Source organism: Saccoglossus kowalevskii, chromosome 22, assembly GCF_978046115.1.
Source record: "Saccoglossus kowalevskii chromosome 22, keSacKowa6.1, whole genome shotgun sequence".
Lineage (NCBI taxonomy): Eukaryota > Metazoa > Hemichordata > Enteropneusta > Harrimaniidae > Saccoglossus > Saccoglossus kowalevskii.
The window spans coordinates 31,302,233-31,320,766 of record NC_140662.1 but is presented as its reverse complement, the minus strand read 5'-3'; the positions used below and the strand labels follow the sequence as shown (position 1 = coordinate 31,320,766).

General features: G+C 38.3%; 2 protein-coding genes across 3 annotated transcripts in view; one reads left to right on the top strand and one right to left on the bottom strand.

Moving 5' to 3' along the window:
• The window catches only part of cv2 (crossveinless 2), a 35,776-nt gene extending 34,250 nt beyond the window's left edge, over nucleotides 1–1,526 (bottom strand). The window contains 2 exon segments of the mRNA NM_001164917.1: nucleotides 903–988; nucleotides 1,248–1,526. Coding sequence (NP_001158389.1) covers nucleotides 903–988; nucleotides 1,248–1,314 — 153 coding nt within the window. The 5' untranslated portion in view covers nucleotides 1,315–1,526.
• Nucleotides 724–17,967, top strand: LOC144358588 (uncharacterized). 2 transcript variants are annotated; one of them, XM_085495620.1, is made up of 3 exons: nucleotides 724–887; nucleotides 17,607–17,800; nucleotides 17,954–17,967. In XM_085495620.1, exons 1-2 carry the CDS (start codon nucleotides 732–734, stop codon nucleotides 17,763–17,765), a joined length of 315 nt encoding a protein of 104 aa, XP_085351746.1. In that variant the 5' UTR covers nucleotides 724–731; the 3' UTR covers nucleotides 17,766–17,800; nucleotides 17,954–17,967. The 2 variants fall into 2 exon arrangements, with proteins under 2 accessions (XP_085351746.1, XP_085351747.1); XM_085495621.1 differs by lacking the exon at nucleotides 724–887 and adding an exon at nucleotides 14,760–14,905.
• The last annotated feature ends 567 nt before the right edge of the window (nucleotides 17,968–18,534 follow it).

The window sequence follows — 18,534 nt, the reverse complement described above, 5'->3', positions numbered from 1 at the left end:
AAATAACATTGTGGGTAGAGTTGTCGTAGTTGTTAGCATTATTAGTCGTCAGACATTTCTTGTATGTTAGTTTCCATAATTTCACTCTTTAGACTAGTTGTAATAAACAGTCATTTCGTACTTTATTCATATATGTTGAAATGAGGGGAAATCGGTCATTTCCCAATGAATGAAACCACCGTGTCCCAATATTGTTGCATCGTATCGCGAGATACAATAACACCTTCAAATTGACTAAAATGAATGCAGCATTTGTTATCTTATCTGTTGACCATCCGTAACCAATGTGCTAAATAAATCTTTCATGTTATAGAGTTCTATAAGCGATTTATTTTATAGCACAAAAAACTCCTGTAACCAACGGGTAATGGCATTTCAACACCTTGGATAATAGTCGGATAAAATGTGTTCTACGGTACACAACGACGGAGAATGTGCTTAGTGTGGCCCTGGCCAAGTTATTGACAACGATATTTATTGAAAAAGGTCCACCATCACAACATTATAACAACGCCATAAAAAGTGGTGAAATAGCAATGACTATCACTATCTTCCGTCAAAGCGTGGGCATCTGATGGACCCTGCGGAGTAGTTCCGAGGATTGCTCACTGTTAAGTAGGCTAGTGTACACCTGTGATACTCGTAACAAGTTAATCTTTCAACATGAAAGAAAACATCCGGGCATTCCTAGCGTACCGAGGAAATACATGCAGGTGCACAGGGGCAAATAAATGCAGACTGGCGGAACCGTTCTCACTGCCATTCGCGCAGATACAATCCTGGCTCTGATAACCATGAATATACGAGCTGGTTCGCGAGTTGCTAAAATTCCAGACAAGTTGAAGGTGGGCGTTTATATCGACTATGTTGACAGACATGGGAAAAAGGTAGATAATACTTACTTTACAAAAACACGAAATACATGGATCGACTGTTATACTTGGAATTTCAATCCTTTCACCTTCATTGACGCAGCTTAACGGGTCACCTGTGGTAGGAAATACATCAGTGATTTAGAGATCGAAGCAATTCTAAAACCCGCAATAAAGCCACAAATAGTCAGCATGCGATGCGTTGTGGTGTTACCGACTTAAGTTGCCCATTAATGATCAAACATGATATGGTGTACAAACACGACACACCGACTAGAACAATCCAAACACTTGAACTGTCGGTGTGAAAATACACAACGTGGGCGCCGATCGAGGATTGAATCCCACAGCTGAAAATTGATAGTGTGTACTCACCGGAGAGCTGTGACATACCAGTCGGCAATATGAAAATTGTGACAAGACTAAAATATCGAAGAGACATGATGAGTTGAAATTAAGTAAAGACACCATCGGTGACTCTTCTTTGATTCGCCCTAACACTACATGTTGGTTGAGTTGCATTCAAATATGATCCATTATTCAGCAAACTCGAAAACTATGAAGTGTCGAAAACGATTAAGACGTGGCGATCTCTTTCCTAGTTGTGTTCATTCAAAGTCCACCAACAGAAGGCTGCAAACAGTTGCACATGTTGGTACTGTCGTCACAAAGGTTGCCTTACAGTAAACACCCTGTTATGATGCTGCCCAGAGTCAACTGATAATATACCAATGAAAGAGAATAATTATACTGAGACAATGAAGGGGATGGACCTATACACCCCTACTTCATAATAGAATTGTCCATATGGCGTCTGGGCCGGCAACAGAATGAATACATTACTTTACGTTCTATTCAAAGATTTTGACAGGTTTTCGCTAATGTTGCCTCTGCGTGGCTCCAGCGTTCACTTTGGACGTTAGCGCCTCCTTTCCGACCCTTTGAAATTTAAACAGTTGTAACACACTCTTGCCAAAGTCATAACGGAAGAAAGGGAAATACCTTGTACACTAGTGAAACATTTACCAATCGAGTGTGTATTGAAAACACCGCGCGCTAAAATATCCCACATATTATTGTACAGCACATGAGAACGTACTGTTTTATCAGTTTGTGTGCACCGACTTTATTACGGAGTGAAATATACATGACAACGCCAAGCTGTTATTTATGTTTTAATTCAAATATGTGCTGCTTAGTAATTCCTAGGTTTGGGACGTCGTCGTTGTAATACTAGTCCGCATGTTTGAATTCTAGTCTATGGTTTTATAATGTGGGATGCACATTATTACTACACGAGTATTTAATGCATTTGATTTAATAAAAAAATATTCAGTTAAATGTCACGTGATAACTCACATGGACGCAATTGGTCCAGTCAAAGATGCCCTCGGAACAGAAATGATACCCCTACAATGTTTGATTTATATGTTACTAGTATATCGACATAGATTTTTATTGCAGTGTACAGGTACGCGCCACCATATAATAATAAATACTATATATTAAGTGGACATGCTAGTATTTATATTAAATAATGTCAAAGTAAAGTTATGGAGGTAAATTCCATGGATTACAACATCGGAGTGGCGTGACTCCACCATCACACCGAACGGCGCAGTGGCGGTGGCACGGGGTTGGGGTTAGGGCTGAGGGGGTGATTGCCCCCTCAAAAAAATGTTGGGGTGTCGCTCCTCCAAAATCGAGCTGAAACCTTTTGTGTTAGCAAAATTTGCCCATCAAAATGCAGGAAATAGCGTTTCAGAGGGTCTAGATTTAAAAAATGTTAGGAGGAGCATGCCTCCGGACCGCCCGGTGAGGTCGCGCCTTCGGTGCGAGATTGGTTAGCATCTCTTGCTCCTCCATGTAAAATTTCGTGCCGGAGACCATCGACACATTCAATGGTGAGACACCGCCGTCACAATGATTGGCGGGACAACACCGTTACATTGAATGGCGGGAGACCATCGGCACTTCGAATGGTGGGACACCACCGCTAGATTCAATGCTGAAACACCGCCGTCACAGTGATTGGCGGGACAACACATTGAATAGCAGGACACCACCGCCACATTCTTCCGACACAGTGAATAGTGGGAACCACCTTCACATTGTGACGCTATACAACGCACAAAACATTGGGTGTATGGTTAACCATACTCGGACGTATGAATAGATGCCTGTTTAACCACAGTCCCTCCTTGGTTTAACCTCAGACACAGTCCCTGGGACTGTGCCTCGGACAACTAATAAATTCGTTGTCTGAAGTTTAACTGAGAGATTAGGCTTATAGCTTTAATGAGTGTTTAACTGCGAGTTTAGACATATACCCTGGAGGGTCTATGGTAGACCTATTAGTTGTGTTCGCGCACAGCTTCTTAGCACGGACCATTGACGTACTATCACGTGTTAGTACATCCATGCACGGACTAAGATGTCAAAAACGTTAGCCCGTGCTAAGAAAACGTGTGTGAACATTTAGTACCGGCCAAGGAACGCTAGTTACGAGAAAAACGGGCAGAAAACTCTTCCGCTTCTTTTGTGAGGATGCGTGTCTCGGTAAACATTTAAAACAAAGGCATTAGCATACTGCCGACGATGAAGCGATCGTAATTTGCATAAAGTTACATTTGTTCGAAGACGATTTCATATATTCAGATTAAAACTGCACTATGAAACCATACAACTTAAACTGGCAGTGGTCAGGAATAAAACATTGCTAACTGGAAGTAAAATGTCTGCAAACTGCGATGAAATGAGACTAAAATTGTTTAAACTATCATCATTTTGTTCTCATAAAAGTCTCACTGATTATAATTCAATGTACAAAATAAACTTATGAAACGTTCAGAGATGCATTTTTGGGGTACAAATCTTCGTCGCCAGCAGACGCAGACTTACGATCGCCATTCTGAAACAATGCAAATGTTCTACATCAACCTAGTATTTAACCCACAGAAATGATAACAATGTAAACTATAAATATGAATTTAACAATGTGTTGTAATAAAATATAATTTAATCCGAGTTTTAGCAATTTTTCCGAACTGTTACGTCAAAGGCAGTCAAAATGGCTGACAGCGCTAACCTCAACAAAAAAGCGTTATTGTCTAGTTATGAAATTTCCAAACAATAACGTACAAAATGCGATGGTCAATTTCGATTTACAGACACAGTGGCGGCGGCACAAGGGAGGAGACGATCGCCCCCTTAAAAAAATGTTGGGGGTGAGGGCGTCGCCCCCTGAAATCAAGCTGAAACCCTTTGTGTCAGCCAAATTTGCCCCTCAAAATGCAGGAAATAGCGTTTCAGAGGGTCTAGATTTTCACATTTTTAAGGAGGTGGTGAGCAGATCTCGCCCCTCCATGCACCGTAGAGGGACTGTGCGTAGAGTTAACATTTATCCTTTCGTGGTAACTATACTGAGTAAACATAGTTAGATTGATTGAAAATTTGTAACTGACTGGAATTTCAATTCTGTTTATTTGTAGACGGGTTCAATATCACACAGAGAATACATCTATTCGGTGTAATTTCATGTCAGTGTTTGTTAACGCATCGCACATCGCATGGGAAAGTTTTCCAGACAAATCACGCGATAACTTTACCCCCCCCCCCCTCCATGCACACACTATGGAGGTAGCTACCTATATGCACACAAACACACACATTCGCGCGCGCGAACCCCAATCAAACCCCACGGTGACCAACGCCCGACAATGACTATATAATCCACTGCGATACCGATAGACTAAGCAAACACTTGCAACAACTTCCATTGTATCTCCTAATCGCCGAGACTAGAGGAACGTTAATAATAGATCGGTAATCTGGACACGTACTCGCCGACCAATAAAGATATTACTCCATTAGTTTGGGCGTCCGACGCATAGCAATACATTTGTCGTGATACGAATATACATAAGTAAGTACTGAATCCAGATCTAATCGTATCAATTTGAGATTTCAATGACACTCCCGCCGGAGATCGATACACATAGATTCATGAAGTATAAACCCTACAGTAAGGGACGTGCCGACAAAAACTTCTTGTCCATCTATCCATTTAATACATGTTACCCACCCCAGGAGATTATACTTGCCATCCAGCAGATAATCCCGATACTTCAACAAAAAATACCCGAATACGTTACTTATTTAAATGAAAGGTAGTTTACTAGTGTTTAGTGAATTTTGACAAAAATTACATTTTGTATTGTATAAATAAATATGTAAAATTAACCAGAAATAACTCATGTACATGACTTTGTTAGATACCCAACCCCTTATAATCAACATCTAAACTAAACTCTCTCTCGACACTTGTCAATATTCTTTCAACACTTGCTCATATTCTTCCAACACTAGCCAAAATTCTCTCGACACTAGCCAATACAGTAAAACATGTTGAAAAAGCGACATGCTATTTTAGCGAATTGTGGTAAAATGACGTAATAGCGAAATTATGATTAGCCATGGATGTACTTCCATGATCCATGATTTGTACGGTCGGGAGCCGAACGAGAGCCGAGATCTGTCATAGTTCGATTCAGTTCGGTCAGCGCCTAACGGAACAGTGCCCTGAAATAATTAGTATGAACAAGAAAACATGGCTGAAAACGATATTGGTGTCGAGCTTGTGTTGTTACTTTACATAGCACGATTATGTTGATCTAGGCACAGTCCCTCTATAGACCGGTCTCGAAACGGACCGAATTTCTTTGAAACAGTGCGTGTCACGGGTAAATAAACGATTCACACCTGCGGATTAGCGAGCATATCATTAATTTCGTTTTTGATTTTGAAGACGACAACATTGACTGGGATTTTGTTCTCGAGATGAAAGAAGCGCCTGTTGTTGTCCTATAATTAGTAGTCATGACTTCGTTGATCGACCGGCGACGTCAAACCTTTCGTTGGAGCCTTCGACTTCAAAGTCAACTACATGCGTCTATAAATGTCCATAGAGGGACTGTGATCTGGGAGAAAAAAAAGAAACACTTACAAACGAGTCTGAGCATTGAGGTAGAAAAGACAATGTACTGGTGTTATGATTTAGTTAATAGTATCTCGAATAAACAGGAAACACGACAGCTAAAATGTGAAGTTACGAACGATGTTGTCTATACCATAATTGAAATGAGAGGATACTTCAAGTTGATGAAGGCGAATGAGGGCGTGATCTGGGTTCCGATAGTTGGGCCCTGCGTATACACCGTGACAGTCGGGCCATGTCGGGGCTAAACTCTATCGGAGTTCAACCCCGAGGGTTTATTGGAGCCGAACTTGGCTCGAGCCGAACGCGTTTACATGGCCATTTTTGCTGGCTCGAGTCGTAGGGCTCCGATACAATGCTGTCGTGTAATTGTTGATTTCCTGTGAAAAAGCTTATATCGTTGCTGAGTTACATCCAGAATATTGACCTTTTATATTGTGACTCAAAATTACTAAGTACTACTAATTTCCGTAATAATATATCAGTATCACTTCATTTATTTTCATTGAAATAATGACCACAATGAATACGTTTATTAGTCCCCGTTCGGACGAAGTCCGAAAACGGGGACTTATAATTCGGTCTCCGTCCGTCTGTCCGTCTGTGCGTCTGTGCGTCCGTGCGTCCGTCCGGAGTCATATCTCAGAATCCCTTGGACCGATTCCATTCATTCTTTGCATATGCCTAGTACTTTATGTGGGACATATGCACATGCAGTGGTTTAGCGATTCGATTCAAAATGGCCGACTGGCAGCCATCTTGCTTTTTGAAAATGTTGTATTTTGGACATGCTTTGTCAGTTTTCATTCAAACTTGGTACATAGATTATACATGTTAGGAGACATGTTCATGACGATTTATTTCACAATTGGATCAAAGATGGCCGACGGGCAGCCATCTTTTTTTTGAAAATGTTGTATTTTGGACATGCTTTGTGAGTTTTCATTCAAATTTAGTACATAGATCATACATGTTAGGAACTCACGGACGGTCGGGGGATGTATCCTGAGTCCGTCCGTCCATGTGTCCGTCCGTCCGTGCGTCAGTCTGTCCAGAGTCATATTTCAGAATCCTGTGGACCGATTCCGTTCATTCTTCGCACGTGCCTAGTACCTTATGTGGGTCATATGCACATGCAATCTGATTAAAATAAGATCCTGGTTGGCTTATTTTTTTTTTTTTTTTTTTTTTTTATATAATTACTATAATTATTATTTATTTTAATTATTTACTATATTTATTATTTATTTTAATTATGTTTTGACGTTACAATCATTTTGCTGCAAGAATGGTTTTGTTCGTGAAAGCCACCGGGATCTGAACAACCCGCATAGGAACTCTCATTCCAGAACCAGGCAATTTACTCAGCCAATCACAGAGCGTCTTACAAAGCGGTTAAACTCTTTTGTGTCGTCACCGGAAGCGCTGTCCCAGCACAAACCGAACTCCGCACAGTTCGATACGCGTTACTTATCATCACTGCACAAAGCAGGGGGGGGGGGAGTTGCATGACACGATTGGTTGAAATAATCGTCTTATTTGCATAAATTAATATTTATGAGCAATTAAAAACTCGTCTTTTCAGTAAAATTGTGCCAAAATGCTTTCCGATAGCATACATGTTAGTTCTAAATTGACTGATTCTATCGTTACGAGCTGAAAAAATAATCGGAAAAATGATGTGAAGGTATTTTTTGAGACACGTTTTCGATCGGACTCCAGCTAACTGTTGAAAGTAAGCACAGGTTTTCTCTTTACCATGATCATAGCAAGTTACGAAATTAATGGAGAATGCAGAGGCACGTTTATATTTCACTCTAGTACTATTGCTCAAAATTGCTCAAAATGTTTTCGATGACTTTTATCAGTGACAAGTTACCTAATTAGTATGCATTTCGAGAAACCACAGTGTGTGTGCATGCGCAGTTTTGAAATGGAACAGTTTTGAACGCAATAAAATCACGCGTAGAACTCGGGCTCCAGCAAGAAATTGTGGCGTCAAACTGGTTGTCGGTTGAATTGTTTTGCGATAGACATAACTTTGGAGCCTGTATTTGTCTATAAAATGTTTCTAAGTTTTGTTGAGGATTATTCTGTAAAGAAATTGCTGAAATTATTTCATCTGTTCGTAAACGGGATGTTGTTGCTTTGACGGTGGGCTACGGACGACTGACGTCGAAACGTTCCATTCATATCGGATGGCGCCCTCTCGTGCCAACCCCCCCCCCCCCCGTTGTGTCGTCACCGGAAGCGCTGTCCCAGCACAAACCTGTGTCATATGTTGGCTGGTTCCCGCCTCAAGTGTCATGGCGTACTAAGCCACAAGAGGCCGGTAACTAGTAACGGTTCTGGCATTCTGATTGGTACATCACTTTCTCGTTGCTTGTTCCATTTCCCTTAGTTACCTGACGTCAGCGCTTACGCTCGTGGCCGTTCAGGGGTTTCCTTTTGCTTTCGAAAGTTGGGCAAATAAAAAAAACTGTTTCTTTTGTTATAAATTTGCATAGAACGTACATATCAAATCTGTAAATCTAAGCAGGCAGTATGTATGAGCATGGCTTTATTGTAGTATTACAGACACGTTTACGTAGAACGGAACTTGGAAAGTTTTCAAATTACGTCACTCAGTCACGTGCCTTCCGGCCGGAAAACCGGCCCAAATGGAACAATATGGCGAATACTAGTTACCTCGCAATCTCCTTCCCAGAGACCTTTGCGCTTGACGCATAAGTGTCTCTGCCACAGGCAGCCTTCAATTTTGTGGTCAATCACCTCACTACGCACGGCCAGTTTTCCGCTGTTGTTTCATTTGAAACCGAACTACAAAAAGTAGAAAAAAACGTATGTGACATCCGAACTATTCATTAATGTCAGACTTCAGTAAAAACGTAAATACGAACCACTTTATCGCGGACTATATTTTGCAAGGTAATGTTATAGTAGTGAAATGGCGCACGTGATACACTAAAACTTGGAGGAAAAAACGTTTTATTAATGAATATAGTTGGGAAAGAAACATTAAATACTAATTTCACTGAAAGGGGTTTCCTAACATTTCCGTTCATCTTGTATTCTGGTGAATATTTCAATACTATTTCTGGCTTGAACGGGTTTGATTTTCCGCGTCTAACTGCCATAGAACACAAAGGTTCTTGTAAATTTATAAAGTTAGTCATTTATTGTACAATCTGATGCTTTCTCATCTCGGAAAGGATTGCACTTTTCTAACGCAATTCATGTATATTTTAATCTAATTAACTGAACATTTATTCGGAGCCATGGCGTGAAACGTCCTGTTAAAGCGATTAAAGTAACCGAGTGACTTACGCATAACTTTGTTAACCGACAGGGTATTGCAGTTCGAACATATTTGAATATGCAAATAAGTTCTATGCAAAGCTGCTTTGTGCAGTGATGATAAGTAACGCATATCGAACTGTGCGGAGTTCGGTTACCTCGAACTCCTCAGAGTTCGATACGCGTTACTTATCATCACTGCACAAAGCAGCTTTGCATAGAACTCATTTGCATATTCGAATGTGTTCGAACTACAAGACCCCGTCGGTTAACACAGTTACGCTTAAGCCACCGTGTTACTTCAATCACTTTAATAAAACGTTTTACGTCCTAAATCTGAAAGAACTGTTCGGTTAATTAAATCAAAACATACATGTTTTACGCTTGGAAAGTGCAGTCCTTTCAAAGTTATCAAGACATTAGATTATACAATAAATTACTAACTTTATAAACTTACGATACTAACCTCTTTCAGTATATTAAAAGTAACACAATCAAACTTGCACATACTAACAACGATTTTCAAAGAGTCTGTGAATGGTGCAGTGCCAACAAACTTACAGTCAATGTAGAAAAAACCAAATGCATGACTATTAAAACGCCTCATAAACACCTGGGCATTGAGGGCAGCTTGGATATAAATGGGTTTGAGATAGAGGGCGTTTGTTCAATCAATTATCTTGGCGTGTCCATTGACCAGCACCTCAACTGGAAACCTCACATTGAAAAAGTAAAAAAAATAATTGCCCCCAAAGTTGGTATTATCTCCCAGATCAGACATTATGTGCCCAAATCAGTTTTACTTTTGTTATACAATTCCCTGATTCTCCCGCATATTAGTTATTGTTTAGAAGTATGGGGAAACGCCTATCGTACACTATTAGAGCCTATCCTTCTTTTGCAAAAGAAAGTTGTACGGCTTATCTCATTTGCTGTTTACAATGCGCATACTGCCCCTCTATTTAAAAAACTGGGCATACTTGATATTCACAAGTTGTGTAAATTTAAGATATGTCTGTTCATTTATGATCTGAAAAGCAACCGCTATGCCCATACTATCAATGACTATATCTCCCCTCTACCTCATTCATATCCAACACGACTTGCGTCAGGTAATAACTACTATGTCCCCAGGATGAATCTTTCACTTTCCCAACATACTTTAAAATATACAGCCGTAAAACATTGGAATTCTCTACCTGAGCCAATCAAACAAATTACTAATAGAATAACTTTCAAAAGTTCCCTAAAACAACATATACTGAACACCGTACTTTAATATTTAAATACTAGCTTTATCATATGTATGATACAAATATTATTTGCAGCTAAACTTTATTTGTACTTGCCCACGATTGTTCCACTAATAATATGATGTGCAGAGTAGCGCATTAACAGCTCCATTATTTTTTTCTTTCTTTTTTTCTCTCATTTTTTTTATTATTATTATTTTACTTATTTATTTCTGGAGATTTTGTTTTTTGTTTGTATGTGTATATATGTATGTGTGTGCACGTATATATATATATATATATATATATATATATATATATAAAATTAGTTCGGATGAACTACCTCTGTGGTCCACACCAAGAAATTATTATTATTATTATTATTATTATAAGATTACTAGAATTGTTATTATTATTGGTGAAATAAATAAATAAAAAAAATAAAAATTATTAGCACCTGTGTGTCCTATAACTGTTAGACGTGGAGAATCGAATCCGTTCAAGCTAGAAATAGTATTGAAATATTTACCAGAAAACAAGACGAACGGGGTTGTTAGGAAATCCCTTCGAGTAAAATTAGTGTTTAATGTTTCTTTCCCCATCTTATGTACATAAACAGAAGGCTGTTTTCCCTAGTTCCAGTTTATCACGTGCGCCATTTCACTACAATATCATTACCTTGCAAAACATAGTCCGTGATAAAATGGTTCGTATTTACGTTTCTACTGAAGTCTGGCATTATTAAATAGTTCGGATGTCACATACGTTTTTTTTCCACTTTTTGTAATACGTTTTCAGATGTAAATACTACAGGAAAATGGCCGTGCGTAGTGAGGTGATTGACCACAAAATTGAAGGCTGCCTGTGGCAGAGGCACTATTGCGTAAAGCGCAAAGGCCTCTGGGAAGGAGATTGTAGTTACCTGCGTCCTACCTTCGCTGGTTCCCGGCGTCCTTTGCGAATGGCAGGTAGGACGCAGGTAACTACAATCTCCTTCCCAGAGGCCTTTGCGCTTTACGCAATAGTGCCTCTGCCAGAGGCAGCCTTCAATTTTGTGGTCAATCACCTCACTACGCACGGCCATTTTCTTGTACCTGTTAGATCTGAAAACGTACTACAAAAAGCGGGGAAAAAACGTATGTGACATCCGAACTATTTATTAATGTCAGACCTCAGTAAAAACGCAAATACGAACCATTTTATCGCGGACTATGTTTTGCAAGGTAATGTTACTGTTGTGAAATGGCGCACGTGATACACTAAAACTTAGAAGAAAAAACGTTCTGTTATCGTATATAGTTGGGAAAGAAACATTAAAGACTAATTTAACTGAAAAAAGTTTCCTAACATGTCCGTTCATCTTGTATTCTGGTGAATATATCAATACTATTTCTGGCTTGAACGAGTTCGAGTTTGCGCGTCTAACAGCAATAGAACACACAGGTTCTAGTAAGTTTATAAAGTTAGTCATTTATAGTAGAAACTAGTGCTTTGGCATGTAGGAAAGGATTGTAATTTTCTAACGCAAGTCATGTATATTTTGTATAAATAACTGAACATTTTATTTAGAGTTAGAAACCTCTTAATAAAGTGATTAAAGTAACCGAGTGACTTACGCATAACTTTGTTAACCGACAGGGTCTTGTAGTTCGAACATATTCGAATATGCAAATGAGTCATATGCAAAGCTGCCTTGTGCAGTGATGATAAGTAACGCGTATCGAACTGTGCGGAGTTCGAGGTAAGGGAATCACCAGTTAATTTGACCGAGGGGGTGCCGGTGAATTTCACATCTTATTGTTAAATAATCACAAGTCCCCCCCCCCTAGGTGTATATTAAAAATTGGGCTGTCCCCCCTTAGAAAAAGACAAAATATGATAGCCCCCCCCCCCCCATGAATTTTTTTTTAAAACAAAGATTTACATTAATGAATCGTTGCATGCTTCCAGGTTCCAGTTCTTCTCCCTGACCTCGTCACTACAGTTTAAGGAACTATTAAGTCATCAGTCTCTATTTCCTCTGCACTGTCAACGAGATCATCACCATCAGAGTCCTCTGAGTCAGTTTCGTCAGTGTTGTACATTCTGGTGTTTACAGTTTGTAAATGTTCAGTGATTTTATGTGTTTTTGCTTGATCTTTATATGATTTTCTGATTACATCACTGGTAATTGCTTTAATTTTGTCTTGTTTGTTCCCTTTTTTTGGTAGCTTATTATGGTCCAGGTACTTATCCAACTCAGCTGCTGTCAATGTTTTTAGTGTCCCATTCAACACCAAAGAAATCCAGTCATAATCACTATGACTTTTTTCCTGCTTCTTTTTTTTGTTGTTTCTTTCTACCTTTTTCCCTAATGGTTTTCATTTGCTTTAGTGTGGTAAGATGTTGTAAATAGTCTATGACATATTGCTCTTCCACTGCATACTTAGAGGAAAATTCTTTGATGCTCTCAGTATTCTCCAAAGATAAAAGCCCATTTTTGAAATTCTGCGTGATGTTGAAACGCGGCTGCCAATCATCTGGCTGTCTTCTTTCACTATTACTATTCACACATGGGGTCTCATGCACGCTTAAGAAGTGGTACGGCCTCTCACTGTTTGTCACTGGTTGGGGAAAGTTACTCTGACTTATTTACCAGTTATGGAAGACACCTAAAACAGTGGGCTACTGAACAGACGGCTTACAATGACAGCATGGTGAGTGAACTGCAGTCAATCTACTGAGTTCATGGCAGATCTTGATAAAACACTGACTTGGTTAAGAAATGTATTTCATGGACTGTCAGATGTAAGTAAAAAAAGAATAAGTAGAGAAAAGAAAACAGGAGAAAAGTGAAGAAGCGAAAACGAGATCGTTTTGCAAGAGGAGTTACAGCTTTGTTAAAAAGGATAACATCCACTGAGGTAGTACAAAGATGTTTCCCTGATGGTATACATGGTTTAGTACATTTTGAAATCTCAGATCAAACTGAAGCCAATTTAAAGTTGTCAAAGATGGATGCAGTATATTTGCAATACCTCATTCATCGCAATGTCTTCTGTGATGCAGCTAAGCAGCAGATGATGAAGCTGTATGAAGAATTGAAGTTAAAATATGAGTGCCTGTCTGATAGTTCCAGTGGAGAGAGTTATGAGGATGGTGAAAGTGGTTCTTATGATCCTGGTGATAGTGCCGATACTGACATTCTTTGCGATGAGGATAGAGATTGATAGGAATGGAGAGGATCAAAAATAGATGCCTAGGTTCCATATCTACAGTTCCTCAGCAAGTTGTGTTTTATTAAAAAATTGAAAACTTTTTTTATATATATTTTATTTATTTACATACAAAATATTACACTATATAAATATATTTTATCTTTATATTTTGTGTTATATTAGTGTGTTTGCTTTTCACAAACTTGTTTAAAAGGTTTGTTTTTCTTCATACAGTGGAAAGTGCAGTAAGTTTTTATGCTATTTACAGAGGTTTATTCTGTTGTTTACAAATGAAGTTTCATGTTTTATACTTATTTGATTAAGTTATTGTTGTGCAATAAAACAAACAATAACTCTTTCTCATTGCAGTATGTTCATCACAGCAGCCGTCGTCTATACAATATATGTGAATAAACCCAGAAAATTATAACCCCCCCCCTCCTTCACTCTTGGAAAAATTGTTAGCCCCCCCTTTCATATACAGAAAATGGAAAGTGTTGTGTTAGCTATTTATAGCCTCGGGGTGATTCGGGTTAACTCGGGGTACTTCGTGGGGTTGACGCAGACGACGTTGTAGCATTTGTTAGTTACCGATAATAAATCTGGATATTCACCATTATCCTGGAAGTGATCTGAGTTATTTGATAACACCACAGAAAGGCCCCCCCCTTAGAATTGCCCGGCACCCCCCAGGCCAGATTAACTGGTGATTCCCTAACTAGTAATCGCCATATTGTTCCATTTGGGCCGGTTTTCCGGCCGGAAGGAACGCGACTGGGTGACGTAATTTGAAAACATTCCAAGTTCCGTTTTGCGTAAACGTGTCTGTAATGCTACAATAAAGCCATGCTCATACATACTGCCTGCTTAGATTTACAGATTTGATATGTTCTGTGCAAATTTATAACAAAAGAAACAATTCTTTTTATTCGCCCAACTTTCGAAAGCAAAAGGAAACCCCTGAACGGCCACGAGCGTAAGCGCTGGCGTCAGGTAACTAAGGGAAATGGAACAAGCAACGAGAAAGTGATGTACCAATCAGAATGCCAGAACCGTTACTAGTTACCGGCCTCTTGTGGCTTGGTACACCATGACACTTGAGGCGGGAACCAGCCAACGTCCTACCTGCCATTCGCAAAGGACGCCGGGAACCAGCGAACGTCAATGGGCAGAGGCACTATTGCGTAAAGCGCAAAGGCCTCTGGGAAGGAGATTGCGTCAATGGGTTAAACTCATGTTTTGCGCAAGCGTAGAACTCCATATGAAAAAATGGCTGACCACACATGTACTGCTGCAGTGGTGAAGTTTGAGGTAGGTTAATGCGTGATTGTTACTGACGAACAGTCGTTTCTTTGCATATTGTCTTGTTTGTAGCTGTTGTCCACTCCTCCAGCGTAACTTTGCGTTCAATGGCCGACTAGTTATTTAGCTTCTCAGACTTGAAACTTGAAGATTACGCTCGGAGGATGCGTGCGTTGGCAGAACTTGCTGTTAGTTTGTTGACACACAGAACGCACTTATCTGTTTTCATGTGTTTTCGTAATGTCATTCATGTCGGCCAATTTTCGCCTGAGTTACAGTTACTTTGGTCTACGATATTTATGTCTAGTATGAATATACCTTGTATTGCCCGGCCTCGTAATGCTATGGGAATCCCGATGCGCGAGCCGTGCAATAATTTTCCATATCACGCCCGGGCCGCGTTTACCATTTGGTAAACGCGTCTATTTCCTGGAACTACTTTCTGTTTATAAACAACGCGCGTAATTTGCGTCTGCACTTCGATAATTGGCTTACGATATTATTCTTCTTTTTTATTCAATATACACAAGTTGCAAATTACTAGTATTTTGTATTGCTGCACCTAACAATGGCTAGTGTTTACCAGTACTGTCAATCTTTAACCAAGAAAAAAAGAAAATTTACTAGGATCCAACTAATGCTACTCCCTATAGAGGGACTGTGTCCCTGTGTACATCTACCCAATATCTTGCATTATTTGATAAAATAATAAACATCCCCTTATGCTATAGTCACATCAGTTCATTTGATTAAAAACTTAAGCCCCCAAACAAATGCATCTGACCAATGCTCATCTGTTCTATAGTAGTCAGTTATCTTTCGATTTGTGTTATTGTCTTATTAAAAACCTGGTAATACACTTCTCGAGTGGTACTACTTATACATGACTGTAACCTATGTTATTTTTGACTCCCATGTGCGAAGCACAAAATGGGAGTCTTTGCAGTTAGTGTGTCTGTATGTGTGTGTGTGTATGTGTGTATGTGTGTCCGACTGTTCCACTGCTATCTCAAGAACCATACATCGGTTTTTGATGAAACTTGGTGCATAGATGCTCTGGGCCAATGCGCAGATTTGATTAGGTTTTGGTAAAAATCCATGCTCGTTAATTACCTAATTTGCATGATAATTAGCTAACTTTTAGCTGTTCTATGACTGTTCCACTGATATCTAAAGAACCACTCATTGGATTTTGATGAAACTTGGTACATAGATGCTCTGAACTAATGCTAGGTTTTGATTAGGTTTTGGTTAAAAACCATGCTCGTTAATTACCTAATTTGCATGATAACTAGCTAATTTTTAGCTGTTCTATGACTGTTCCACTGATATCTAAAGAACCACTCATTGGATTTTGATGAAACTTGGTACATAGATGCTCTGAACATATGCGCAGATTTGATTAGTTTTTGGTAAAAATCCGTGCATATTAATTACCTAATTTGCATGATAATTAGCTATTTTTTAGTGGTTCCATGACTGTTCCACTGATATCTAAACAACCACTCATTGGATTTTGATGAAACTTGGTACATAGATTTTCTGAACTAATGCTAGGTTTTGATTAGTTTTTGGTAATAATCCGTGGATACTAATTACCTAATTTGCATAATGATTAGTCAATTTTCGGTTTTTCTACTGATATCTCAAGTACTAATCATCACATTTCAATGAAACTTGGTACATAGATGTCATATGACACTGCACAGACCTGATAGTTTTTATGGTAATATCAGTACATATAATTACCTAATTTGCATAATTAATTAATTTTCAGCTTTTGATATAAGTAGTGAGCATTACATTTCAATGAAACTTGGTACTTACATACTCAAGGACTATGCAGAGATTGATTGTTTCGGATAAATATTTGTGCATATTAATCACCTAATTTGCATAATTAATTAATTTTCAGCTTTTCCACGGGTATCTCAAGTACTAATCATCGCATTTCAATGAAACTTGGTACATAGATCCTTTAGGACTATGCAGAGACCTGATTAGTTTCAGGGTAAATAATTGTGCATATTAATTACCTAATTTGCATAATTAATTTTCAGCTTTTCTACTGATATCTAAAGTACTAATCATCACATTTCAATGAATCTAAAATTATGCAGAGACCCAATTAGTTTTTGGTAAATATTTGTGCATATTAATCACATAATTTGCATAATTAACCAATGTCCAACTTTCACACTGATATCTCAGGTACTACCGGGTAATCATCACATATCAATGAATGTTTATACATGGATGCTGTAGGACAATAGACAGACCTGGATAATTGTGGGTTAAAATCTGTACATATTAATTACCCAGTTTGCATAATTAACCAATTGTAAGCTTTCACACTGATATCTAAAGTACTAATTTCCATTTTAATAAAACTTAGTACAAAGATGCTCTAGGACAATGTACAAACATAATTAGTTTGGGGTAAAACTCTGTTCATATTATTTCCCCAATTAGCATAATAATTCATAATTTTTTGGTTCTAATCACATTTCAATTAAACTTGGTACATAGAGTTTTTGTTACATTGCGCAGACCTCATTAGTTTTACAATCAAATCTGTTCATGTTAATTTTCTGATTTGCATGATTAATTTTCAGCTAAGAAATTTCAAATTATATTTAATGTGTCTCTAATACTCTCAGCACATGGGAGTTCTTTCTAAGCTTTCTTTGATTTACTATTTAATTTTAAGGTCTGTGAGAAGTTTGATGTCAATCCCACACAGTTGAAAGAAGAACAAAAATTGGCTATAAAGTATCTTTTAGGTAAAAATGATGTACTTGCAATTCTGCCAACTGGATATGGGAAATGTTTTCAATGTTATAATCACCAACTGATGGAGCAATCATAATTGTATCACCTTTGGTGTCCCTGATAAAAGACCAGGTATGTACCTAATAAAATGATTTTAGATTTTCTACTTTACTTCCCCTTAAAAAAAATAATTTAATTGATTAATAATGTTTGTATTGTAATTAATGAAGTTTGTATCAAATGATGAAAACAAATTAATGTTAATGTGCTCCTTTTTTTCTTTAGATATTTTTCATCAGCAACAACAATAACAGAATTAAATAAGACAGAGGCAAAATGAATTATCTATATTAAAATAAGTTACACATGTTGAGTATCTTCATTTTTGACTCCCCTGTGCGAAGCACAAAAAGGGAGTCTTTGCAGTTAGTATGTGCGTATGTGTGTGTGTCCGCCTGTTCCACTGATATCTCAAGAACCACTCATTGGATTTTGATGAAACTTGGCACACAGATGCTTCAAACTAATGCGCAGATTTGGGTAAAAATATGTCCAATATTAATTACCTAATTTGCATAATGATTAATCAATTTTCGGCTTTTCCACTGATATCTCAAGTACTAATCATCACATTTCAATAAAACTTGGTACATAGATGTCATAGAACACTGCACAAACCTCATAGTTTTTAGGGTAATATCAGTAGATATTAATTACCTAATTAGCATAATTAATTAATTTTCAGCTTTTGATATTTCAAGTAGTAAGTGTCATATTTCAATGAAACTTGGTACATAGATGTCATAGGACACTGCACAGACCTGATAGTTTTTGGGGTCATATGAGTACATATTAATTACCTAATT

Excerpts from the sequence above, each read along its gene's own strand:
- LOC144358588 (XM_085495620.1), top strand. The coding sequence starts at position 732 with ATGCAGACTGGCGGAACCGTTCTCACTGCCATTCGCGCAGATACAATC. Across the intron at positions 888-17,606 it reads TTGACAGACATGGGAAAAAG|GTCTGTGAGAAGTTTGATGT; the intron begins GTAGATAATACT and ends TTTAATTTTAAG.